This window comes from Lucilia sericata, unplaced genomic scaffold (genome assembly GCF_015586225.1).
Source record: "Lucilia sericata isolate MDLA Ls3-8-SP2 unplaced genomic scaffold, ASM1558622v1 Contig000017F_arrow, whole genome shotgun sequence".
NCBI lineage: Eukaryota > Metazoa > Arthropoda > Insecta > Diptera > Calliphoridae > Lucilia > Lucilia sericata.
The window spans coordinates 285539-313425 of record NW_023994056.1 but is presented as its reverse complement, the minus strand read 5'-3'; the positions used below and the strand labels follow the sequence as shown (position 1 = coordinate 313425).

Genomic DNA, 27887 nt, shown 5'->3' with positions numbered 1-27887 from the left:
AGTTGTGCTCCAACAACGGCTATGGTGTGAGGCACCTATCTTGTGTGCCAGCAGTTGATTTCGAACTACGAAGCGAGTAAGACGTGTGTTGTTGTAATTTATCTATACGTTCGACGACGTTTTAAGTGCTTTTAGTTAAGTTTTCTTACAACCAACAAAAATAACAGTTCTTAAAGATTTTTTTATTTTGAAAAAAAAAAAATAATTTTTGACATTTGTATAAATTAAGTTTATGCAAAAAGTAAAATAAAAAACTAAACTGCAAGAGTGCTAACAAAAAACCCATACTAAACACGACTTTTTGTGAAAATGTATATTAGTGCTAAAAAACAATTATAAAAAATTTTAAAAATTAAACTTTAAAATTTTCTAAAAGAAAAAACAAAAAGTGTTAAAAAAAACGAAAAAAGGTTTATTAAACTAATATTATAAAACAAACTAAAGAAACCAAACAGATTAAAGTGTTTTCCCCTGTAAACAAAAGATAAACAAACAAACAGTTCAATTGTTGTTTCTTTTTTAAATTTCATTACCAACAATAATAAACAATAAGTTTTTCATCATTATTCTTATAAATTTACGAATTTGTCATAACAATGGCTGTGCCCTTTTATTTGCCAGAGGGTGGTGCCGATGATACCGTATCATCCGGCGGCACCACTTCATCCGATGGCGCTAGCAGTGCAGCTAGCTCTTTGCAATCCTCCCCCAATACCACCTCTTCGGCCACACAAACCCCTATGCAGAGTCCTTTACTGCCTGGAGAAGTTATTATGGCAATTTATGAATTGATACGTTATAATTCAGGTGAGTAAATGTGGATTATGGAAATTTAATGTCAAAATTATTGGGGGGTTCAAATGGGAGTATTTGAATTTTGGCCAGGGATTCCCAATTATTTGCTTTATAGATTTTTTTTAAAGGTAAAATAAATTTCAATTATTTTATATAATTTTAAGGAATAATGGGTAATAGAGGTCGCCAAACCTTTTTTGACGAAATTTTTTAATTATTTAGTTTTTTATTATTTAATAATTTTTCATAGTTATTTTTAAAGATATTTTTTCACAAAAATTTCGGATACCTTTTTAATTTATTACGATTTTAAAGAATTTAGTAATTAAAATATTGCCTGAAACAGGTTTGTTTGAAACTGCACTAAATTCCTATCGTTGTGAAATTCATAAATCATGCAGCAAACTGCGCAGAAATGCATGCAACTGCTTGCAGTATCTTGTCCGTTTGTTTATATTATTGTATGATATTTGTTTTCTAACATGTAAAATACTTCAAATGATAAATTTTAAAGTTATGGAAGTTCTAGTTTATAAAATATTCAAAGGATTTTCATTGGAAATTGTTTTAAAGTTTTATTTTTCAAAAATTTTTTTTTTAGTTTTAATTTAATTTGTGGAATTTAAAATTAAATAACAAATTTTTTAATTAATTTGCTAAAAATTGAAATTATCCAATTCAAAATTTTAAATTTAATTTTCAAGTCTACAAAAATTACAAAACCAAATTGATTTCAAAATTTGAAAAATATATTTTTCAGTATTTATTTTTAAAATTTTAAAAGTTTTTCGAAATTTTTAAAATTAGTTTTTCAAAAATTATTAATTTGAAAAAATATTAAAATATTTAAAAAATTATTTCAAAAAATTAAAAAGAAAATAATTTTTTGAAATTAAAATTTTTAAAAAATTTCAATTTGTTTGATTTTTGTCAAAATTTAAATTTTTTTGGAAAACAAAATTTTAACAAAAATGGTTTTTCAAAAAAAAAAAAAAAAAAAAAACAAATAAATTTTGTTAAAAAAAAATTAAAAAATAATTTTTAAAAAATTTTAATTTGATAACTGAAAATGGATTTTCTTAAATTTTAAATTTGTTTACAAAATATATAATTTAAAAAATTTAAAAATTTTATAAAATATTTTTAAAAAATTTAAAAATTGATTAGTCAACTTTTAATTTGATAATTAGAAAATGTATTTTTTAAAATTTAAAATTTGTTTACTATATATATTTTTAAATAATTTAAAAATTTTATAAAATATTTTTAATTTTTTACTTAATAAAATGTATTTCTAAAAAATTTTATAAAATATTTTTAAAATATTTAAAAATTGGTTTTTGTCAAATTTTAATTTGATAATTAGAAAATGAATTTTTTTAAAATTTAAAATATGTTTAGTACAAATATTTTTAAAAAAATTAAAAATTTTTTAAAATTTACAAAAAAAAATTTTAAATATTTGATTTTTGTCAAAATTTAAAAAAATTGTTTTTTGTAAAAAATAACAGGAATTTAAACATTTACTGCCTTATTCATAAACATTTATCAAAGGTTTATAGAACAAATTTTGTGTGAAAATTTGATTTATAAACCTTTTATAAAAGTTTATGAATAAGACCGTGAAAAATAAACGTTTAAATCTTAAAACTTACTTTTTAAACATGTTTTAAATATGAAAAATATTATTTTTATAAAATATAAATTTCACCATATAAAATTCGATTTGATCTGAAATTTCTTTAACATTTAAAGACCTACAGTGTCTCTCATAATTATTCGAATTTGGGTAAACAATAAAAAGAAACCAAATTTAATAATATATTTTGTGTGCAAAATAAATAAATTAATTTGTTATATTGTCTAGATAGTCCTTATGTTTGATATCACGCTTTTTAAAATTTGAAAAATTTGCATTGACTTAAATTAATTGTGCTTTTTAAAAAAAAGTCCATGAAATTGCCTCACAAAAGTATACGAATTTTTCCTGTATTTCATATTTGATCATATTATACGCAACACAAATTTTAGAATCGAATGGTTTTTATGCGTAATATTGTTTTAAGGGGTTACTATCCACGGAAAGGATATATTTTTGGCCCATTTGGTCCACAATTTTGGGGAATTTGTACCCTCTTTTCATGTAATATCATTAAAATGGCGATTTTTGGCCATAATTGTAATTTTTCTCTTTTTTTCCAGAGATAAAACAAAAATTTGATATTGGGACTTAAAAGACCCCTTGGGGTATCTAAAAATAATATTTTTTGTTACAAGAATCTGTATTTAAACGTTCCAAGATAAATTATTCGGATCATTCTTCTGTCTCTAATTCAATATATTGGAACTTAAGTCCATTTTTATAATACTAGGATCAACTATTTTCGAGGAAAGTTTTCTGGTATATATTCTTTTAGATATCAGCTTTTATACATTTTAAGTTTTCAAAGTGTTGTGGAAGTGTACAACTCCAAAACATGCCTCGAAGAAGCACCATTCAAAATAGTAAAATCATTATTTTTATATACCAATGGCCTCCATGCTGCATGGCACGATATCATTATGATCACATGAAAAATGTTGATATGTGTTTAAATATTATTTACTATGATCAAATTAAAACCAAAATTTAGGACTTACAGTGTTATTGTAACGGGCAACATAAGCGTGAAAGTTACGAGTAGTAAAAACTGAATTTTACTATATAGGATGACGTTTTGTTAAGACATGTTTTGGGGATGTATACCGCTTTAATATATTGAAAATTTAAAATACATTAGTGCCAATATGTACATGAATATACACTAGACAACTTTGTCGAAAAATATCGTCCCTAGAGGTACGAAAAGGGACTTATGATCCAGATAATTCAATTAGAAACTGAAAAACGATACCAAAAATACATCTTGGAACGTTTAAGTACAGATCCTTATAACAAAAAATATTATTTTTGGATACCCTATGGGTTCTATTAAATTCCAACATTAAATTTTGGTTTTATCTCTGGAAAAAGGGTGAAAACATTACAAATATAGCCAAAAATCACCATTTTAATGATATTACATGAAAAGAGGGTACAAATCCCCCAAAATTGTGGACCAAATGGGTCAAAAATATATCCATGCGGTTGATAGTAACCCCTTAAAACAATATTAAGCATAAAACCATGCGATTCTAAAATTTGTGTATCGTATAATATGATCAAATATGAAATACAGGAAAATTCGCATACTTTTGTGAAGTAGTTTCATGGACTTTTTTTAAAAAAAGCACAACTAATTTAAGTAAATGTAAAGTTTTCAAGTTTTAAGGGGCGTGATATCAAAACTAAGGACTATCTAGACAATATAACAAATTTATTTATTTATTTTCCACACAAAATATATTATTAAATTTGGTTTCTTTTCATAGTTTACCTAAATTCGAATACTTATGAGAGACACTGTATATTCCAACAATTACTTGGCAAAAATCAAAAGTCAAACATATTAAAACTTCTCCCCAAAAATTGTCAATTAATTAATTTTTTTTTATTGTCACATAAAATAATTTTCAAAACTCTTTTTTTGACAATTTCACACAAAAAACAACAACACATTTAAGCCATAATTCACACCTGGTTTTAAGTTTTTTTTTTCAATTTTTTTTATTGTATTATTCCACTCAGCTTAACAATATTAAGCCGTTAGTAATTGTAAAAGCTATAAAATTTTTACATAAAAATACACGTACTATAAGTATTAAATTGATATCAAATTACCACTACAAAGCACTTTTTGAAAAAAAATATACTACAATTAAAAAATCTTTTTTATATAAGTTTTCATCAGCATTTATTGTCTTAAATTACCTACAAAACGATAAGGATGGTCATAAACTGTAAATGCTAAACTAAGCACAATTTTTTTTGTTTTCAATTTTCATTATTATTGTTGAATTTTTTAAAAATAAAAAGAATAGTAGTTTTTTTTTCCAATTTAGTGTCAAATTGTTTATAACTGTTTGTGTATTTAGTCGTTAACTTTTAAATGAGTCATAAAAGTAAAGGTGTCTCTTTTTTTCTCTGCAGTTTAATAATAAATAATACATTTAATTATTGTTTTATTTGTTATTATATTTGCTGACAAAAAAGTGATTTTCTAAAAAAGGGGTTATATGGAGGCAGGGGGTTAACATGGTCCTATTCTTTTAAATTTTTGTAGATGGATTTACGCCTATATTAGTTATTTATGCAGAATATCATCGTTTTAAGTCAATTTTGACCATCAAGTCATTTTCTGAAGCGGACTTGGGGACTATGGGGGATAGGGTCAAATGAGACCCGATCATTACGATAATCAGCAATATCATTAAGACTATATAGATCAAAATTTTGCCGATTTTAGGAGTGATACAAGAACATTTAATATATTTAGGAGCTCAGAAGCCCTATTCGGGGGTTACGGTTGTATGGGAGCTATACGAAATAATGAATCGATTTTAACCATGTGTCAAATTTCATCTAATTATCTTGAATATTGCGACCTGTAGAGTGCGCACAACGTTTACATGGACTCACAGACGGAGGGAAGGACGGACAGACAGACAGACAGACGGATGGACATAGCTAAATCGAAAGTGATCCTGAACCGATTGGTATACTTTAAAGGTGATGTAGGACCAATATATTTGGGTGTTACTAATATCAGCACAAACGCATAATACCCTCTCCACTATAGAGGTGTAGGGTATAAAAAGAAATACGAATTTTATTGAAAAATGTTACGAAAATAGTAACTAAAAATTTTTTAATTACAAAATATTTAATTTATAAAGTCTATTTGTAATAGTAAATTAATCATAAAACTCTGGCAATTTGGCAAGATCTAAGGTCAGTTTTTTTTCTTCCAGTTTAATTTAAAACTCAGTTAAATGGGTTTGTCTAATTCGGCCACAAAAATTTTTTTAACAAAAATACACAAAATCAAGTTAATACCACAAATAAACTGTAAAACCAGCATATAAATGTTTGTACTATGTTGTCTATATGTATGTTCTCAGTGGAAACCTTAATCGGTATCAGTTAAGTTGTTACAATTTAAACAAAAAGTGTGTTTGTCGCGTGCTCATGTTTAAATACATTTTATGGTTTTATTTTTCTTTTCTAAATTGTTTTTTTATTTTTTTGTTGTTGTTTTTGGTTTCATATTAAATTTTATGTTGTTTATAATATGTATCTTATTGCATTTTAATAGGCCTTACACGCCCACTTATTTATTGTATAAAACAACATGATTTGTTTTGCCTGTTACTGCTGCTTTTTTAATAAAAAAACTTTAAGATTTTTTTTTATAAAGCTCGCGTGCTATTACATGTAGAAGTGTTTTAAAATATGATTTTTTTTGTTAGTGTGTTAACTTGTTTCCAGTTGTTCACGTTTTGGCTTAAACCATAAAAAAAAATCTGAAAAAATCTTGTTAGTTTATGTTTTTTCTTTTATTTTATATACAAGCTCGAAAATCAGGTTTATTTTTTATGTTTTAGTATGTTTTTTATTTAGTATCCTTTGGCTTAAACTAGTTTTATGTTGTTGTTGTTGTTTTATTTCTCTTGTAACTCTTTGACCATTACTGTTTGGCTAGTAATGTTTGTGGTTTTATTTTTGCTGGTCACCTCCATTGGTTAATTTATGCCAATAAGCATGACTTGTTTGATGCTGTTTTAATGCAAAAAAAAGTAGGAAAAAACAAACAATTTGGGAGCTACTGGTATTGGAGATTTTTAAGCAGTACCCAAGAACATTTTAATTTACATTTTCAAAATACGTATACTACCTTAGATGCAAAAAAGGTTAACTAAAATTTATAAATTTTTTAAGTAACTTTAATCTTGTATATGGATTATAAGCAATTATTTATTCCTGGCACCACAAAATAAGTCATATTTTGACAACGATTTGTTGAAGCATATATTTGCATATTTTAGCATGATTTGGTATAAATATTAAATTTAAGCCATACATACATATTTTTAAAGCCAATTTTGACATTTTTTATATATTTTTTTAATTTTGTTGAAAATTTCTGAAAAATATCTCAAAAAGTTTTTTTATACTTTAAACGTTAAAAATTATTATATATTTTTTAAAATTTTATCTAAAATCTTTGTACTGCTGATGTTTGTAACACTCATAAATATTGGTCCTACAACCACCTTAAATTATACCAATCGGCTTAGAATCACTTTCAGAGTCGATTTAGCTATGTCCGTCCGTCTGTGTGTCCATGTAAACCTTGTGCGCGCTCTACAGGTCGCAATTTTCAAGGTAATTGCATGAAATTTAACACATACTCTTCCTTTGAGCCAGTATACCAATCGGATCAGAATCACTTTTTGAGTTGATTTAGCTGTCCGTCCGTCTGTGTGTCCATGTAAACCTTGTGTGCACTCTACAGGTCGCAATTTTCCAGATAATTTGATGAAATTTGACACATACTCTTCCTTTGGACCAAGGATGAAGCCTATTGGAAATGCTTAAAATCTGCCCATTATTACGTAAAGCCCCCATACAACCATACCCCCCGAATAGGGCTTTGGAGCTCATAAATATGTTAAATGTTCTTGTATAACTTCAAAAATCGGCAAAACTTAGTTTTAGATAAGTCTTAATGATACTGCTTCGTAATGATCGGGCCTCATTTGAACCTATCCCCCATACAAAGTTCCCTTCAAAAAATGACTTAATGGTCAAAATTCACTTATAAACACTAATATCATGATGATATTCTGCTTAAATAACTAATGTGCACATAAATCCCTCTACCAAAAGTTATAAGGATATAGGACCATATAACCCCTCATTTAGAAAATCCCTTTTTTGGCAACAAATTATTAAAATTTTACTGTATTAAGGTAAAAATTAAATTTTATACTTTATTATTAAATAAAATAATCAAAAATTTTTAACATAATCACTGTTGTAGTATAGCATATGGTCGGCCATGTCCGAATATAACTTCTTACTTGTTTTAAATTAAAATAGTTTTACTTTAATATTCATTCTATAAAAACTTTAAACATTTTCTATAAATCAGTAGAAGTTTCAAAATGATGAGTCATCTTTTTAAAATCAACAACACTGACATGCAATAAACTTCATCATCATCATCATAATTTCTACTCACTAACTCTTACCACAAGCAAAAAAAAAACATAAACAACTACATACTTTTACATAGACATACCCTGTAAACACCGTTATAGCAAGAGTAAATGTACAATTTTTACTCGAAACTTTTACATACAAAAACAAGATTTCTTTAAAACATTTTTTTAACATTAAACCATTGTCAGCCCATCCATCATCTAGTTTTTTTTCTTCTTTTAAATCACACTCATTAGAACTTAACAACAACAACAACAACATAGAAGAGGACATTATCATCATCATAATAATTCCTTTAAACACTTTCTTTCTCTCTTGTATTTGCCATTTTTTGTCTTGTTCCTTTTTCTTTTGTAATATTTTGTCATGTGAGTTTGTTACAAAGAGCAAGAGTTTGAAACCCTTTTTTTTCTTATTGTTGTTGCTGCTGCTGTTTACATCCTTTTCCGGTATAAATACCTAACCATGTTAACGTTTAACGTTAAAAAAAGCCTATTTTTGTTGTTGCTGTAGCCTCAACTTTAATGTGTTAAAATTTAAACGCCTATTTGTTGTTGTCAGGCGTTACAATCAGCTCTTACTCATACATTTGCAAAATTTACACACATTTTCATGTTAAATTTCCACTTATACATAGAAAACTTACTAAAGGCAATGCTCTTGACTTTGCTGGCTGGTTTGGTAATGGTTTATTTACAGTTTTTTTCCTACTTTTTTTTCGTTTAAAATTCTGTTATATATAATATTTGGTTTTTGTTTTTCTTATTTTCTATATACATATTTATTTGTTACTTACCTTTCTACTTCTTTTTTTTCAATTCATTTTATTTATTTTTTATTACTTTTATCTTAAATTTTCCTTTTCATATTGGCTACACAAATCAGCTGTTTTCTGCACAGCAAATCTGCACATTATATATTTTGTTATACTTTGCTTTATTTTGCCTTTTGTTGTTATTCCTTTTCGTAATGTTTATATTTTTAAACGTTTTGTTTTGCTCAGCAACTTCGTTGTTTAAATAATGTAGCCTAAAACAGGGCGCGTTCCCATTTCAGTATTCCTTAAGCATAATATTAAATCGGAGAGAATCCTTTAAAAGGAAAATTTGCAAAAATAAAAAATGGCGGCAAATATGGCCGCCTAGAAACAAAAACAGCTGCTTTAATAAGAGGGCTCGTCTGTTTTTATGTTTGTTATTTTGTTTTAGGCCCCTTTTCATACGTACATATAATATTAAACACACTCACGTGTTTTGACTGCTGTTTTTCCGTTTTATTTTTATAAAAATTACTTCACTTATTATTCAATGCCATTGACTTTGTTTGTCATTTTTTGTTTGTTTTCCTTTTGCTGCAAAATTATTAAAATTTTTTTTGGTTGACTTTATAAATCTCATTGCCATCATAATTAAGCCGTTTGTTGTTACTTTGGCTAACTAGTCAACCATAATAAGTTTATTTTTTTTTTTTGTACGAAAATTTCCTTGTCAGTTTTATTTAACTGACTTATTTTGTAAAGTATGATTAAACGTTTAAAACAAATAGTCTTTGATCCTTGTTTGTTGTTTTTAAAGATTTTTTTGCTTTGTTGTTGTTGTTGTTGTTGGTGGTATTGTTTCTTTTGCTACGTGCTTAAGTTTTGTCTTTATTAGTTCACACAAGTTTTCTCTAGGAAGTGAAGTGGTCTGTAGACAAAAACTCAAAAAAAAAAAAAAAAAATAAGGAAGTTGCTTTAACAATAAATATTATGCTCTCAGACTCCTTTTTTAAGAAAATGTGTTTTTTTCTTTCTAGATTTTAGCTCTAGTTTTAAATATGATTTCCTTAATGTTAAGGTATTCGAAAAACACCAAGAAGTCTGCAGCATTGTATTGTTTAATATAGGAAAACTATTGCCTACTTTAGGGGTTAAGCTAGAAATATTAAAGTGTTGCCTATGAATAGGAAGATTTCGATATTTTGGGGGAGAAATAAATTATTTAATATAAAAGTATTATAAGTGATAAAAGTTTTTTTCTCTTAATGGTACTTTTTGACCAAAAAGTACATTTTTGAACATGTTACTTTTTTCAAAATAGTACTCTTAGAAAAAAGATACTTTTTGATTAATATTTTTGGGATGTTAAGCATTTAGGTTAAACTATGTTTTCAAAAAGGTACTTTTTAAACAAATAACAATTTTTAGTCAGGCATGGCCAACCATATGATACCCTACACCAGTGAATATGTTACAAATTTTGATTATTTTTTTAATATTTTAACAATTTGTTGACAAAAAAAGGGATTTTTTAAAAGAGAGGTTATATGGGAACAGGGGGTTAATATGGTACTATCCTTATAAATGTTGGTAGAGGAATATATGTCTACACTAGTTATTTATGCAGAATATTATCGTGTTATTTGTGTTTATAAGTGAATTTTGACCATCGAGTCATTTTCTGAAGAGCATTTTGTATGGGGGATAGGATCAAATGAAGACCGATCATAACGAAAATCCACAGTATCATTTAAACTCATATAAAACCGAATTTTGGAGAGTTTTGAAGTGATACAAGAACATTTAACATATTTATGAGTTAAAAAGCCCTCTTCGGGGGGTACGGTTGTATGGGGGCTATACGAAAAAATGGACCTAATATAAGCACTTGCAATAGGCTTTGTCCTTGGGCCAAAGGAAGTGAATTTGGCAAATTTCATCAAATTATCTTAAAAAGTGCGCACAAGGTTAACATGGACACACAGGCGGACGGATGGACAGGCGGACGGACGGACATAACTCGGAAAGTGATCCTAAGCCAATTTATTTACTTTAAGGTGGTTGTAGGACCAATATTTTTAGGTGTTACAAACATCAGTACAAACGCATAAAACCCTCCCCACTAGAGTCGTGTAGGTTATAAAAAGTAACTTTTAGAAATGGTGCATACTTTACGGATTAATACAGAAATTTTAAAGTATTGCTTAATTTAAGGCGCTATTAAGCAATTTACTTATATTTTGGGTTACTGTATTAAACCTTTCAAAGAAAATCCCTAAATGTCTGTTAAAATTTATTACTATTTCCATTCATTTATTTTAGCATTACTCACTTTATATTTATACTATTGATTTTAACAGTCATCATTATCATATTTGTTTAGCACTACTAAAATTATCTAAATTAAATAATAAAGCGATAAATCTGCCAATGCTACTTGATAATATTAAATTACTACAACAATAACAAAGCTAAAAAAAAAACGTTTTACAACCAATTATTAATCATCATCTACATCTTTACACTTTTGGCTTTATAAACTTAAAAAAAAGAAACAATAGCAAAAAAATAATAATAATAAAAATCAACGCAATTAAAATAATTAAAAAAGTATACATGATTCTCAAAGAAAACTGCACGTTTTGTTGAAAATATGAAAAACGTAAAATAGAAACTGATAGAGAAATAGACAAAAAGCAAACGGGCTACACTTGAAAAAATTTTAAACGGAAATTATGTGTCATATTTATTTAAAGAAAATCATATAAATTGTAAAACAAAGGATAAAGTTAAAATTAAATTTTCTAAGTAAAAAAAAGGGAAGATGCCAATTTATAATAAAAAATTTTAATTATGTATTTAAAAATCATTAGTATTGCCTAAGCTTCGGAAAATTCACAAATAAAAAGGTTTAAATTAATTAAAATTTCAACATAAAATGCTTTAATTTCCAGCTAATGCTTTGGCATTACTAAATCGTTTAACTATTTCTATTGTTATAAATATTGAGATTTTATATATGTGTAGTTTGTAGAATCTTTTTGTATTACTATTTAATTATAAATATGTATAGTTTTATATATTTTTTATTTATGCCACCATGAGTGTTGCAGCAATTCATTGCCAAGCCGGCATAAGTTGTTCATTACAAATAAATGTGTGTGCATTTAATTTTCCTCAAGCGAGCAAAGCAAGCATTACCACACACATCTGACAGTTAATTATCGCAAAATGTTAATTGTTGTTGTTGTTGTGTAATTAGTTGAGCTAAATAAAGTATTTTTTAAATGCCATATATATTAATAAAGAACACCAGCCTCTATTGGCAAAAAAAAAAAAACAACAACACTTGCAATTTCATTCAGAAAAAATTCTAACTATTGATAAGAAAAATTACAAAAAAACTGCTTATAATGTTTGTTATTTAAATGTCAGGGTTATGGAAAAATTCATTATCAGTTTTTTTTTTTGTTATTTATAAACTTACTCTACTAACTAATAGGAAATATTGTATTTTTACAACAATTACTTCAAAATCAACACCTTTTTTTAAAATATGTTTGTAACAATCAAAAAAATAAGTTTTTTTTTCTCCTAACAATCAATGAGATGTCCATCAAAAGTATTTTAGACAGTTGACAAATGATTGTTGAATCTAAATGAGATTAAAATGTGGTTTTTGCCAAAATTGGTTTTAAGAAAAAAACTCACATCAAACAAAACATAGACATTAAACATGACAAGTTTAACATGACAAAGTGTACAAAGAAAATTTATAAAAAGTTCTACTAAACAATAGATTTTTCTAATCGAATTAATTTCAAAAAACTATAGTTTTGTTAAAAATCTTAATTAACACAAATTATTTGTTTTAAAATGTAATTACTAAGCCGCTTTGTAGGAAAAAAAATTTTTGTTATAAGTAATTAATTAACTTAAACAATTTATGGTCAAATATTTTGTAATTAATACTTTATTAGGTGTTTTAAATTAAAGCAAAAAAAAAAAACAGTTAAACCCCGAAAAAAACACATGCGGATGTTATAGACAAATGTAGTTTTTCCTAAAATCACTTAAAAGGATTTTTCGTTTGAAATTGTTTTTATAAGGAAATATTTTTTGTTTCACATAAAAATTTTCTCATTGTTGTTGAAACATAAAACTAATAAAACAATAAGCATTTCCTTATAACCAAAATAAGAAGAATTTTATTTTTCCAATTAATATGTTCTATTTTGTTTGAGTAAGCACGACTCAACTCCTTAAAGTAGGCAGCATTGTATAACCTTATTTATACTCTATTCACACTAATATGGTTTTGGGGGTAATGTTTTCTTTCTTATTGCTTAAAACTTATATTTAATTAAATACTACTTTAGACATCATAATGAGGAAAATATGGAATGATGTGCTCAATTTAAAATTGTTTTTAAATAAAATTTTAGGAAATTTCTGTTAATAATTTCAAGCAAATTTTAACTGAATCTTAAACATATGTTTGCTTAAAATAATAGGAATTTATTAAGAAATTTTCTAACTCGAATTAGTTTCTAATTAGAATTTCTTGTTTTAGTTGCTCCTTAAAATAGGCAGCACTTAGTTGTTATTACAATACAACGTTCACATTAATAGAATTTTAAGGAAATAACTAGTATTTTCTTCAAGTATATATTTTCCTATAAGAAAGAAACTGCTACTAAACTAGTCTCATTAGAATATTTGCTTTGAGTAGCAAATATTTTTATACCCTACATCACTATAGTGGGGAGGGTATTATGCGTTTGTGCTGGTATTTGCACTGGTAACTATGTCCTCCTGTCCGTCCGCCTATCTGTCCGCCTATCTTTCTGTCTGTCTGTTTGTATGTATGTATGTCTGTCTGTCTGTCTGTCTGTCTGTCTGTCTGTCTGTCTGTCTGTCTGTCTGTCTGTCTGTCTGTCTGTCTGTCTGTCTGTCTGTCTGTCTCTCTGTCCGTCAGTCTATGCCTATCGGTCTGTCTGTATGTCCATGTGAACCTTGTACGCGCTATACAGGTCGCAATATTCAAGATAATTGCTTGAAATTTGGCACATAATCTTCTTTTAACCCAAGGACGAAGCCTATTGAAAATGTTAAAAATCGGTTTATTATTTTGTATAGCCCCCATACAACCGTACCCCCCAAGTAAGGCTTTTGAGCTCATAAATATGTCAAATGTTCTTCTATCACTTCAAATCTTATTAAAATAAAACATTCCATAAAGTTTTTTGTGTAAATCATTTTAGAAAAGTTTACAAAAAATTTTGTTTTATAAATTTTTGACCACGTTAATATTTTTTTAATTAAAGCTTTCTAACAATTTAAATCCTTTGTCAATACAGTAAACTTAATTAATAGCTTTAAATCTCTGTATAATTTTACAGTTTCATTATGTTTTTGTTTAATTTTCAATTCCTGAATATTTTGGTTAAATCTTCTTAAAATTTATGGCAAAAATCAACAAAATTGGTGCAAGCATGCAACAATATACAATTTTTTTCCCGTAATCAACAACATTTATCCGCTTATGGCTTTAAAAAGTTGTTGAACTTGTTAAAGACCAAATAAAGCATATTTTTTTTGATGTAAGTCTAGATGTGAATGAATTTGAGATGATTGATTTTTATCATGTTGCAGTTGTTGTTAAGAGGCCCACCCACAGTTTGGCAATGAATTAACAGAAAACAACGATTTTTGTTAATTTTATTTGTCACCAAATGAATTTCATAAGATTTTGTTTTTTTAGCAAAAAAATCGTTTCTGCCCATATAAGGCAATTAATGAAATGTAATTTTATTTGTTATAAATTTTAAAAAATAACGGTTTTGTGTTTTTTTTTAAAGTAAATTTTTGTTGTGTCATAACACAAATATGGTTATGATGTTTATAGGAAAAAAAACATTCATCTTTTTGGTATTTATTAAAGAAAAATTTAACCTTTCAATTTATTGCTGTTTAAACACAAACTGACCCTTAAAGCTACTGCTGCTGTTTTGGATTTAACCATTTACTAATTGTGTAATTATTATAAAACGTAAATTATTTTACTTTGACCCACAATCCTTGATCTCAACTAGTGCTTAAAGCTTTTGTTATTGTTTATTTTTACAGGCCACTACTTACAGCAAACTTTTAAACATATGACAGTCTGCTGCAGCAAAAAAAACAAGATCTTTTAACAAAACATTTTGTTAATGATTATAAATTTTAATTTGCCACAAAAAAATTTACAATAATATTCTTTAACTAAAGACCTTAGGCTATAAGTATTTAACAAAACTATAATGGTTTTTTTGTATAGGGGGGTAGGAGCTAAAGGGGAGTTAGCTAACAAACAAGAACAAAACTAACTACAAAATAATGTTTTTTTTTTCTAAACATTTTGTTAAATTAAATAAGCAGCAGGCATTAGCTGTTGAAGCGTAAAACACGATTTACTAAAGGAGTGGTTTAACTATATTGCCAGCGACCACAACAACTACATCATATTTAAAAAAAAAAAGACAATTGTTGCTATTGCTGCTCTAAGATGCATTAACCAACATTACTGAAATTACATTTGAAACAAGTTTGATGACGCTTGTTGATGTTTTACGACGAGTATTCATTTCATCTTTTTTTCTCTTTGTTGTTGTTGCTGTTGTTCCTAAGTATTTTTCTTGGCAATTTGTTGTAGTTGTTGCATGAATATGTATTTTTAAAGTCTGACAATGTTAAAGATTTTTGTGCAGCTGTACATTAAGACCAAATGCAGTTTTTTTTTTTTTGTATTTATAATTTAAAATAACTATGTTTTACTACGATAATTCACGTGCTAGTGCTAGTTTTAACCCTTTGAGGTAGCAGTAACAAATTTTTTATAATAACACTTGGGGGTCAATTGATTAACATTTGGTCATGAGGATTATGTATTTGAAATAATGTTTTTGATTTGAGGTTTAAGTTTGAAAAGTTACAGCTCGTAGGACCATTTATTTAAAGAGATTTTTCCATATAAAAGTAATTTTCTGAAAGGGATCTAATATGGGGAGTAGGTTCAATTGTGGAGCGATCCTCACAGAAGCTAGTACAAAGATTTTGGCTCATACAAAACTTATTTATGCCGAATTTCATCGCTGTAGTCTCATTTCTGAGCCAGTAATAAGTGTCAAAGTAAATTTCTGAACGGGACCTTATATGGGGGGTAGGGTCAATAATAGACCGATCCTCACACAAAAGTTAGTAGAGAGATTTTAACTCATACAAAACTTGTTTATATCGAATTTCATCTCTGTAATCGCATTTCTAAAGGGGACCTTATATGGGAGATAGGGTCAATTATGCACCGATCCTCATAAAATTTCCTCAGATATATGTTCACATAAAACTTATTATTGTAGAATTTCATCGTTATATTGGTATTTTAAACCAGTTATGACTCTTAAAACTGTTTTCCGGAGGCCACTTCTTGGGGGCTATGCGAAAACTTGGACTGATTTTGTCTATTTTCAATACCAAACAAAGCTTGTTAACTCCTCCCGTGTGGTCCCTATCGTGATTTAAACAGACAGACGGACGGACGGACGCACTAGCTAGATCGTCTCAGAATCTAATAAGGACCACCCATAATATATATACTTTTATGGGTCTTAGGCGAATATTTCGACGGAATGACAAAAACAATATACGCCCCCATCTTTTTTGGGTATAAACGCTTTAGCTTTTAAGCGCTTTTTTTCTCTCAGTTTGAAAACTTATCTATTTATGGCTCGAAGGACCAATTATTTCATCTACAATTGTTTAACCATTATAAATAAACCAACATTTTCAACTTTTCGTAGTGTTATTAAAATCTTCAAGTGTATTAATTTCTAGGTACCTTTTTGTTCTCTCTGTCCCTTTTAGGGTTAACTTGTAAATGCAACGAGTTGTATTAGATTAAAAAAAGCGCGCGCTTTACTTCAAAACAAATTTAACCTTGAAAAACCAGCAGCATCGTTAAGTTTATATGTATATATTTTTCTTATTAAATAAATATATTTTATTTATACATTTTTTTCTACATTCTGCATTTGTTTATAAACAATTGAAGCGTCATTAGCAATGGCTGCAAAAAAAAACTAGTCTTGAAATAAAGTTAAGTCTTTTTTTTTGTGCTAAGCAGGCATTTAAGAAAAACTTTATAGAATCATTGTTATTAAATACAAAAAAAAGTTAATTTGCATAAAATTTAAATTATTCATTAAAAATTATATACTCGTATACAAAAAAAAACACACATGTTAGAACATCACAGACACATGCTTTAAAAATGAAAACTATTAGTTGCAAAAAAAAAAATTATAAACAAACGTGTGTTTTCCTTTTACAAAACATACAACTTAGAATAATGATAAATTAATTACAAAAAATAAGAAAAAATAAAAAATATGGTGTTAAAATGTTTATGACAATTTAGCAAATTTTTTTTCGTTGTAGTGGAAAAAAACTACATGTAAGACATGATACACGTGATTTTTTATAAATTTTGCTGCAAAACAAAATAAAAAATTATTAAAAATAAGTAAATAATAGAAATTATGAAAAAATTGTAATCTAACAAAAAACAAACCACAATAGATTATTATTATTTTTTTTTCCAATTATAAACATTTACCTACAAAATATAAAAACAACTTAAACTGAGACATAAAGTCTAGCAAAATTTTCTATAATCTATAGAACACGAGTAGTAATTTATAGCGCCCGTTTACTTAATTTCAAACCACTCATAGTCGATTTGTTATTCTTTATAAATTTTATTGCTGTTTTTTTTCGCCAGTATGTGACTGACTGACTGTACGTTTTAAAGTTGGATTTTTTTCTAGAATTTGCTTTTTTTTTTATTTAACAATTCTAAACCAATAATTTTTACTGTCATTTGTTGCAGCTGACAATAATCAATCAATTCTTGTGTGATAAAATTGATTTTGGTTACATGTTTTAACAAAATGTTTGCTTGTGAAATTTGTTAAAGTTCTTATTATTTATTTTAAATTACTAAAAATTTTTTTTTTGTTTATTATTCTTGGAAACCTTGTTTAACAATTAAGTTTTTGTTTTGTTTGTTTGATGTGTAAATGCAAAAGTTATGCACACATTCTATTAGTTTGAAAACAAACGTGATGGAAATTTTTTGAAAGTAATTGCTTGTGATCTTGTAATCTACTTTTGGTAGCTTGTATTCCCTGTGGAGGGGTTTTAGATTTTTTATTGTTTATACAATTATTGTAATTAATGTTTTAATGGTTTTCAATTCTTCTTAATATTAATCATTCCGACAAAAAAGTCACCTGATTCTTTTACTGTTCGAAGGACCAATTGTTTGTTATTATTTTTTTTTTATAAATTTTTAGATTTTCGCTTTTATTTTGAAACATTTTAACAATATAAATTTATTCTGCGCCTAAATTATTGCTCTCCTTTTAAGAACAAGCACAAATGAAGCCATTTTGTAATAACTTGTCCTTAAGTGAAGCATTCCAGAGGGTTATTCTGCATCAATCGAAACAAACAGTAGTGGGATGGGACAAGTTCAGAACTAAATGGAGTTTAACAGGTATGGTCGAGCGTTCCGTTGCTTTTGGAACCGGTTCCCTGGGATAGTCTGCAAAGCAGCTCCCTCTCTCTATTGCAAGCTACATTTCTCAATTGAATAAACGGTTCGAAGGACCAATTGTTCGATGTGATATCTTTAAAACGTTTTGAAAATTCTTACCGTACAATGATAAGTATTTATGGTCCATAATCTTTCTCTTTTGCAAACTACATTGTACTATTGAATTAACGGTTCGAAGGTCAATTGATATCTTTAAAACGTTTTGTTATCGGAGAATGATAAGTATTTACGATCTATAATCTCTCTCTTGTAAACTACATTGTACTATTGATTTAGTGGTTCGAAGGACCAATTGTTTGATATGATTTATTTAAAACGTTTTGAAAATTGTTATCGGACAGTGATAAGTATCTATGATCCATAATCTTTCTATTGCAAACTATATTGCACTATTGAATTAACAGTTTGAAGGACCCTGTGATAGTCTGCAAAGCAGCTCTCTCTCTCTCTCTCTCATTCTCTTACAAACTACATTTCAAAATAGAATGAACGGTTCGAAGGATCAATTGATATCTTTAAAACGTTTTGCAAATTGTTATCGGACAATGATAAGTATTTATGATCCATAATCTCTCTCTTGCGAACTACATTTCACAATTGAATTTGCGGTTCAAAGGACCAATTGTTCGATACGATTTCTTTCAAACGTTTTGAAAACTTATCAGACTATGATAAGTATGTATTTATGAACCATAATTGAGTTTATTTTAAATAAGCAAACTCCATTTCAAATTGATGTTTCTTATTTAAAAAGATTTATAACTTTTTTTACCATTCAAGGCATAAAGGAGCAAAAATTTCATGTAGGATCATAATTTATCCAAATTTTTTACACTAAACAATTCTTTTTTTTTTTCAAAATCGAAAAAAAATAATTTAATTAAAATACTTACAAAATTTGCATATAATTTTATTTACTTATAGCCAGATTAATGTTTCAATTAATCTAGTATTATAAATTCATTAAAAATTCAGAAAATAAAATTATAAATTTTTTATTATACAATTGTAGTAATCAATTTTAATACTCTAAATAATAATAAAAATCTCTGTGATTGTTGACATACACTTTACATATTTAATAAAGCAATTATATTCTTTATATAAATTGCATATAATTATGGCGCCTGTCAAACGCCTACATACAAACTCACACACATACGACACGACAGACTTGCTTGTGGTACACAGCTTATGTAGTAGTTGTGTATTCAATAAAAATTTCATTGTATAATATTAATTTGTATTTTATTTTATCTTATAGTTATTTTTATAACAACAACAACATGCAAATGTTGTATAAATGACAAAAGCCACAAAAAGAAAACCTGTTCAATAAAAAATATAAATATATTTATTTTTTATATTATTTTGTCACTCGTCTTCTTTTGAGTTAATTCTGACAATTGTATTTATGAGTACATATTAAGTGGTACAGACAATTGTTGAAAAGTCCATACGTTTAAAGTATTTATTGCGTTTATACTAATAGTGGCCAACTGATCCAACCAACCAACAACCACTTGACCCTGAAAATCTGATGCACATACTGCACCTGATTATTAAATACTGCAGCTAAATGAATACGATCATTAAGCCAATGCAATACAACTGCTAAAGTTGTAGATTTTACAAATGCTTGAGTGATTTTCTTTCAGAATTTTTAATAAATTATGCACATCTCACTTGAGTTAAAGTAAAATATGCATTAGTGCGAATCTTGTTCGTATTAAATGATCCATGCCAAAAAGGTGTATATAATTTATATTTACTTGACAACGTCAGCAAAAAAACCTTAACCAAATAAACATAAAACAATTAAAAAATTTACATAATTTACTACACTACACTTACAAGACAACTTTATTTATGCTAATACTATACCATACCAAACTAACAATTAAATTTAATTTAAATATATTTTTTAACAAGTAATTTATTTGTTATCATTAACACTTTTTTACAAATATATATATATATTTTTACATAAATCTAACTAATTTGAAAAATGAAAACATTTAATTGTCTTGCATATAAATTATAGTCTAGACTTATTTTTAACAAAGATAAAATTTTAACATTTGTCATCAGCAGCCAAGTTTGTTTTAAAATTTTCTAACGAAACAATTTTTTCAATATTTTTCTTCTTCATTTTGCCCCCATAAAACTTGTGGGAAGTTGAAGCAGTTGTATTTTGTGAGCATTATAAATATTATGCAAAATTGTTTATGACAAAACCTGCATGTTTTATGACTGATTTAAATGGTGTTTGTCATATAAAGGTAGATTTTTTTATGATGCCACAGACAGACTTAAATTTTTATAGATTTTCGCGCAAAATGGTTAAAAGTCATAAAAACAACTGTAAGTCGTTAAAGAAAGGAGAGAGCGAGAAAAAAAAAACAAAACAAACTAAAACATTAAAATTATATTTATGACAGAGAAAAAAAGTAAAATAAACTAAAATGCCATCAAATCAAAATAAACTTTAAAAGCTGCTTGATTTAAAAAGCTTTAAAAAATTAAATTGCTTACAAAATCAAGAAAATTACATAAAAGATCCCTATGTGTTATAGAAAATATATTTTGAAAGCTGTTTAAACAAATCAAAATAAACTTTTAAGTTTATTACAAAAGCTTTAAGGCAGATTGGTTTCTTAAGTTTGTTTACATAAAGACTTATTTAGATATCTAACTGTAAAATGTTAAAGCTTTTAGTTCAAAGTATAATATTTAATGAGCCTTCCAAGTTAAACTCTCTGAAAAGCTCATTAATTACACAAAATCTGTAAGCTTTATGAATTTTTCAATGATATAATGATTAAAAAGTTCTTATATCTCATAGCTTTATGTTCAAAGTATCATATTTAATGAGCTTTCGAAGTTAAACGCTCTGAATAGCTCATAAAAATTAAGAAATCTTAAAGCTTTGTGAATCTTTCAAAGCTATAATGATTAAAAAGTTCTTATAACTTATAGCGTTATGTTTAAAGTATAATACATATTAAATGAGCTTTTCAAGTTAAACGCTCTGAATAGCTTATAAAAGTTAAGATATCTTAAAGCTTTATGAATCTTTCAAAGCTATAATGATTAAAAAGTTATATGATAGCTTTGTTTGTTGGGAACCTGATAAAAGCTTTTTATATTAAGTAAACATAAAAGTTCTTTTTAAGTTGCTATACTGAAAGCTTTTGAAATATTTATATATTTATAAAATGCAAAAAAACTAGAAGCATTTTATAGGTAAAGAGTAAAATGGTTTAAACTTTATAAGTTACGAGAAAATATGGAAAGCTTTATGTACAAACAAGTTTTAAGAAATTGATTTTCTAAAAAAAATATGCAAACTTTTACTTTTATCTTAAAATTTTAACAAACTTTCATTTCTCTTAATTGTAGGTGCTCCCGTTTTTCAATACCCAACACCACCCAGCCCTTCGTGTTCGATACATAGTCCTTCCTATACAGGAGGAGAAGTATTCTTTCCACGCAGTCGCAGTACCCCCAGAATACCACGCACAAGCGTTAGTTTTGCTCCCGGCGATGAAGTGAATTTCTTTCATCAATCAGCGCCAGCCGCTTCCAGTGGCAATGCACAAACTCAAACTACACAAGCACCTCAGTCAGCTCCACCAGTACCAAACAGTCATCATCACAACCAGCATCAACTCTATGGCCATCATCCACACTTTGCCTATCAGCATAGTGGACCAAATTATTATCAATATACACCGCCTCCCACACCCAATACTGCCACGGCAACCACCTCAACGGGTACGTCAACAAGCGGAGCGGGTGGTATGGCCCATAGAAGTTTACATCGTTCGCTGTCAGATTCAGCCAGAAGGTAGGTCTTTCTTTTCTACTAATTACTAATAGCTTTAACATGTTCAAACTTAATGAGGCCCTAAATAACAGATATGACATGACTAGACATTTATTAACAGCCTTATTTGGTTTCAAAGTCCATTGATCTGTAATTTCATTTAAACTTTTAAACTAGAAGTTTTTTTGTTGTTTAATGTTCAAAATACTAATTCTCCCATGACTTGTCTATAAAAACAGACTTTTAATTACCAGCAACAAAAACATCATCGACTTCATCAACAACTGCAACAACAACAACAATAGGGCCTTGTTATTGTAATATAAAATTAAGATAAGCTTCCTAGTCTTCCCATCATCAACAACAACTACAAAAAAAAAAAGTAGTACTTAATTTAGTATTTATGTATTTGTGCCATATTTCTTAATCATAAATATTATTTTATTAATGTTTTTTTTTCTGTTGTTGGTTTTTTTGTTCATAATTAATAATTGTCATATGTTAAACAATTTAATTACAGATCACGTTTAACCTCAACGGGTGAAGATGAGCGAGAATATCAAAGTGAACATGAGACCAGTTGGGATGAGTTCGAAGATCGTTATGATAATTTTACCGCTGGCCGAGAAAGGCTGCAGGAATTTAATGGTCGTATACCGCCACGTAAAAAGAAAAAGGATGTGCCAAAAACTAAACCAGAAAAGAAGGTAAGTTTACATGTTAACAACTATAATTTTTCCTTATAAGGAATAACAAACTTTCTCTAAACACAAAAACAATATGTGACTTACTATACCCTCTATTATTGTATAGTAAATCTGACAAATACATTAATAGACTTGATGAAAAGGTCATTAACTCATATTTCATGCCCATAAAACAACGTCAGAATCATTATAAATGTTACACATTTACTCAAACACACATGAGACTATAAAAATAATGAACAAATTAAACAGCAGCAAAAAAAAAAATACAAACAAAAAAACTTACAAGGAAATTTTTTCATTATATTTTTCATTTACTTGAAGCAACATCTGTTAAGTTTACAAAAAAACAAAAAAAAAAATTAAACAGCAATTGAACAAAATGTTCAGCACAAACGTGCTGTTCGATTTGAAATTGAAATAAAAAAAGACAGACAGACAGACAGAATTAGGAGAAAACAAATCATTGCCATCAATGTGTAGAGCAATAACACGCTTCAAGCAAGTGACAAATTGCCAGTGCAAACTATGGTTAACAACCTACAACACTAAAACAAACAATCCAACGAAACAACTGCAACAACCAACAACAATCAAGTCAAAGTCATAAAATCCAACCTAACGACACTTAAATACAACTCATCTTACAATGCGTTCAAAAGTCACAAATCGAACAAAAACAAAAAAAAAAAAAAAACAAATTCATTTTAAAATTTATTTGTATGTAGATATATTTTTTTTTATTTATGAAACGATGGATGGTCTTAAATACTTGTAGTTAGTACTTACATACATACATTCGCACATAAAATAAAACTGACTACAACCTAAAACTATAAATAAAAATGCAAATTTGCGATAAAAATTAATTGCGCAGTGCTAGAAGTATAATAAAATTAAAAATTGCCATACATACGGTTCTATACTTGTATTATATAGAAACAAAAAAAACTAGTAAAATACTCCTTTCTTAGTTTTGCCCTGTTTTGCTCTACATTTTAAACAAACGGTTTATTTAGTTCTTTAACAAATTTGTAACCGTATAGAATAAGTATTTGCTATTGAATCTATTACAAATTTTTATACCCACCATCAAAAAAGATGGGGGGTATATTGTTATTATATGCATTTGCCATTATTTAGACTAACAATTAATCTATGTTTAAACTACTAAACTATAATATTTAAAAAGCTTTCATTAACAGAGCTTTTTTCAATGAAAGCTCTTTGATAGCGAAAATGCTTTATATTTAGTCTAAGTTTTAAAGTTTGTTTTTAAACTTAAATTAATACATGGTAAAAGCTTTTTGATAAAAAGCTATTTAAAGCTTTTTGATAAAAAGCTATTTAAAACTTTTTGATAAAGCTTTTTGATAAAAAACTATTTAAAGCTTTTTGATAAAAAGCTATTTAAAGCTTTTTGATAAAAAGCTATTTAAAGCTTTTTGATAAAAAGCTATTTAAAGCTTTTTGATAAAAAACTATTTAAAGCTTTTTGATAAAAAGATATTTGAAGCTTTTTGATAAAAAGCTATTTAAAGCTTTCTGATAAAATGCTATTTAAAGCTTTTTGATAAAAAGCTATTTAAAGCTTTTTGATAAAAAGCTATTTAAGGCTTTTTGATAAAAAGTTATTTGAAGCTTTTTGATAAAAAGCTATTTATAGCTATTTGATAAAAAGCTATTTAAAGCTTTTTGATAAAAAGCTATTTACAGCTTTTTGATAAAATTTGTTTTAAAACATTTTAATATTTAAAGCTTTTTGATAGAATTTGTTTTAAAACATTTTGATAAAATGTTTTTTAAGCTTTTTGATAAAAAGCTATTTAAATTTTAAGCTTAAAAGATTTCGTAAGCTATTTTTTTTGAAAGTTGTATAAATTAAACTTATTCCTTTTTTCTTTCAAAACTTTTTTTAATTGAATTGAAATTATCTTTACAGTTTTGAGTTTAAATAAGAGTAAAGTTTTTAGAAGTCGTTGTTTACTTTAACTCGTCTAGTTTATGGTTACAGTCGAAAGATTATAAAGTTGTAGTGTAAAGTAGTCTGCTTAGTTTAACTATAAAAACCGCGCCCTGTCATGTACTTTATATACAACATACGCTTCGTTAAATTTTTTCCTTAGCAAATATAATTTTGAAAATTTTTTTTTTTTATATATTTTTTTACTATTTTTTTTAAATTTTTTTACAAGCCTTATTTTTTTAGTTGTTCTACGTTAACTTTTACACATGTGTCACTCTTACAGCTCTATAGTAAAAAGTAAATTTGTTTTTTTTTTTTATTTTTTTTTAGCTTTATACTTCAATATTTTATTATATGAGTTTAATTTTGCTGTTGTTGTTATTTTATTTATTTTGTATCTTTAACTCGTGCTGTGGAACGAGTTGAGCTTTTGGAGAACAAAGGATTAACTATTCTAGAAACATAAAGCAGAAGAAACCAAGACACTGTTGTTTTAAAGGTTGTTACAATAGTTGTTGCAATAGTTGAGAGTGTGTTTTTTTTTTTGTTTAGGTTTTATTCACATTAAACAATTAATTTACAACGCAATTTTGTATGAAAATTATTTTTATTATTTTTTTCTTTTTTTTTTTGTAAATGGCGCGATTAAATTAATTAAAAATGGAATTGTAATTAAATTAATTTTAAAACTTTAAACGAGACAACGACAAAATGTAAACTGCTTAAAATGACAAGTTAATTGTTTTTAAGCTGGAGTATAAAAAGGGGAATAATGGATATTATTAAATGAGACAAGATTTGTCCTTTAAGTGCTATTTTTAAATTTGTTTTAAAATAATAATTGAAAGCAAATACATACATATATACATATTATGGGTACTTTTTATACTCTTTCTTAACACTTAAAAAGTCACCTTTTGGTGCCAAATTTCTAACATTATTGAACTCATTATTTTAGTTATTAAAGTCTCTTTGATTATTTTTAATAAACAATAATAACTATAATTATAGTAAAACAAATAAATAACATTGAAATATAATCTCTAAATAGACTAAAGTATGAAATGTATATAAATATCTGAGCGATATTATACCCCAGAGTATAGTAAACACGCACCAAGCGTTAACATTATTTTTAACATCTCTGGCAACATTTAATCACTACTACAACCCCGTCATAGAAACCACAGATAAATTGTTGTAATTTTGTAGCCCTTGTGGCAGGCAAGGTGGTGACCCAGTTTAGTGGTAATACTATAACAATTAAAGTTTCTGTTGAGATAAAACAAAAACAAGAACAAACATCCTGCTCTTAAAATACATGAACAATGAGTTCATAACATTGACCACAAATAATGACCTCAAATTGGGGGATGTTTGTAGTGTTTTGAGGACAATGTTATAAATTATTTTTATGTGGTGGACTATACAAAAAGTTTTTATTAAGATAGGGGCTTTTCCCTTATTGTTTTTTTGGTTAATGTGCTAAAAATCTATAACAATAGTTAAATAATTATATTTAATAAACTAGATTTAGTTTTTACGCTTGATATTACAAAAAACACTTGTATTTTTTTTTGCTATAAATTATGATATGTGACATGTAGTTTTAGTTTTATGTAGATGAAAATAATAATAAAAATTTTGTTTTAGTTACACTTGACTTCATATTTAAATATTAATGTTTGGCAAATGTATAGAAATTGTTACAATTATTATAGTTTCTTTAGATTATATATTAGAATTTATGTAGATATTTGTTATATTTGTAGATATTTGTTTTTGGAATATTTTTGCATAATTTTTATGTGTTTTGAATGATTTATGTAACACATGTGTTATTTTTTTTTTTTTTTTTGGAAGCTGGCAAGAAAAGTTAGTAAAAGTAGCAAATTAATATTGTCACTTGTTAAAATTGTTTAGGAAGCTTCGTCCCTGGGACAATAGAAGATCATGATCTTCAAAATTGCGAAGTTTGATTAAAAGGTTTACATGGACAGACAGACAGACAGACAGACGGACGGACATAGCTAAATCGACTCAGTTTTGTAGGGCAATTTCGTATCAAGTGACCCAACTTTCGATGTCTTTCTATTGGATAGGCAGAAATTTTCAGTGCTATCGATCTAGGACTGCCGGACTTAGAGAGGGTCAAAGTTAGTCATTTTGGTCATACAGGGTTTTGTTGTGGTTTGGATAGACAGACATTTTCAGTGCTATCTATCCAGAACTGAGAACGTCAAAGTTGGTCATTTTGGTCATACAGGGGTTTGTTCAAATGAGTGTAAATTTTCACCTATTGGTATATTGACATATATTTTATATATTTTAAAGCATCCTTTTTTTAAACCATTTTATACTTTCCTTTCTTTCTAGGAACAAAGCTTTACCTGGCCTGCAGTTGTTACGGTCTTCGTTTTTGCCATGGGTTGTGGATTTCTAGTAGCCCGATGAGCCGGCTCAATAAATTGAAAAAAATAAATATGGAATTATTAATTTTTTTTAAACAGAACAAAAACTTCTTCACAAACGCAACAAAACGAAACAACGAATTTATTTTCAAAAAATAACTAGTTCATTGTTTGAGTCAAACAAAGCCGCACAAAAAAGGATCACAAAGGAAACAAAAAACAAACACACGGTGGGCGCATTTACAACCAACTCAGAGGTAAAAGGAAACACAAAAAAGGATTTTTACAACAAAAAATATCGAAAAAAGAAGGGGGTAAGCAACAATAAAAACAACAACAAGAAGAAGTTTTTCTACAGTCAAATTAGTTATTTACTTAAAACATAAACAAAAAAAAAAGAAAAACTTCTTTAAGAAAATTCAAATAAAAAAATAACACAAAACAATTTAGACTGGCAGCAAACCACAAAAATATTATAAATATAAACAAAATAATTTTTTATTAAAAAAATATTTTATATATTCTTTATATACATGCAATATGTACATTGTACATGTATATAATATCTACAAAATACAAATTAATAAAGGTACTGATTTTTTTTGGTCTAAAACTTAACTTTT

At 27.1% G+C, this 27887-nt stretch overlaps 1 protein-coding gene across 1 annotated transcript; it reads left to right on the top strand.

The window, feature by feature from the left end:
• Positions 1-27887, top strand: LOC119606348 (cell death protein hid). Its single transcript, XM_037959804.1, has 4 exons — positions 1-807; positions 21754-22201; positions 22701-22887; positions 27230-27887. The coding sequence occupies exons 1-4, from the start codon at positions 597-599 to the stop codon at positions 27305-27307; spliced, it is 924 nt and encodes a 307-aa protein (XP_037815732.1). The 5' UTR covers positions 1-596; the 3' UTR covers positions 27308-27887.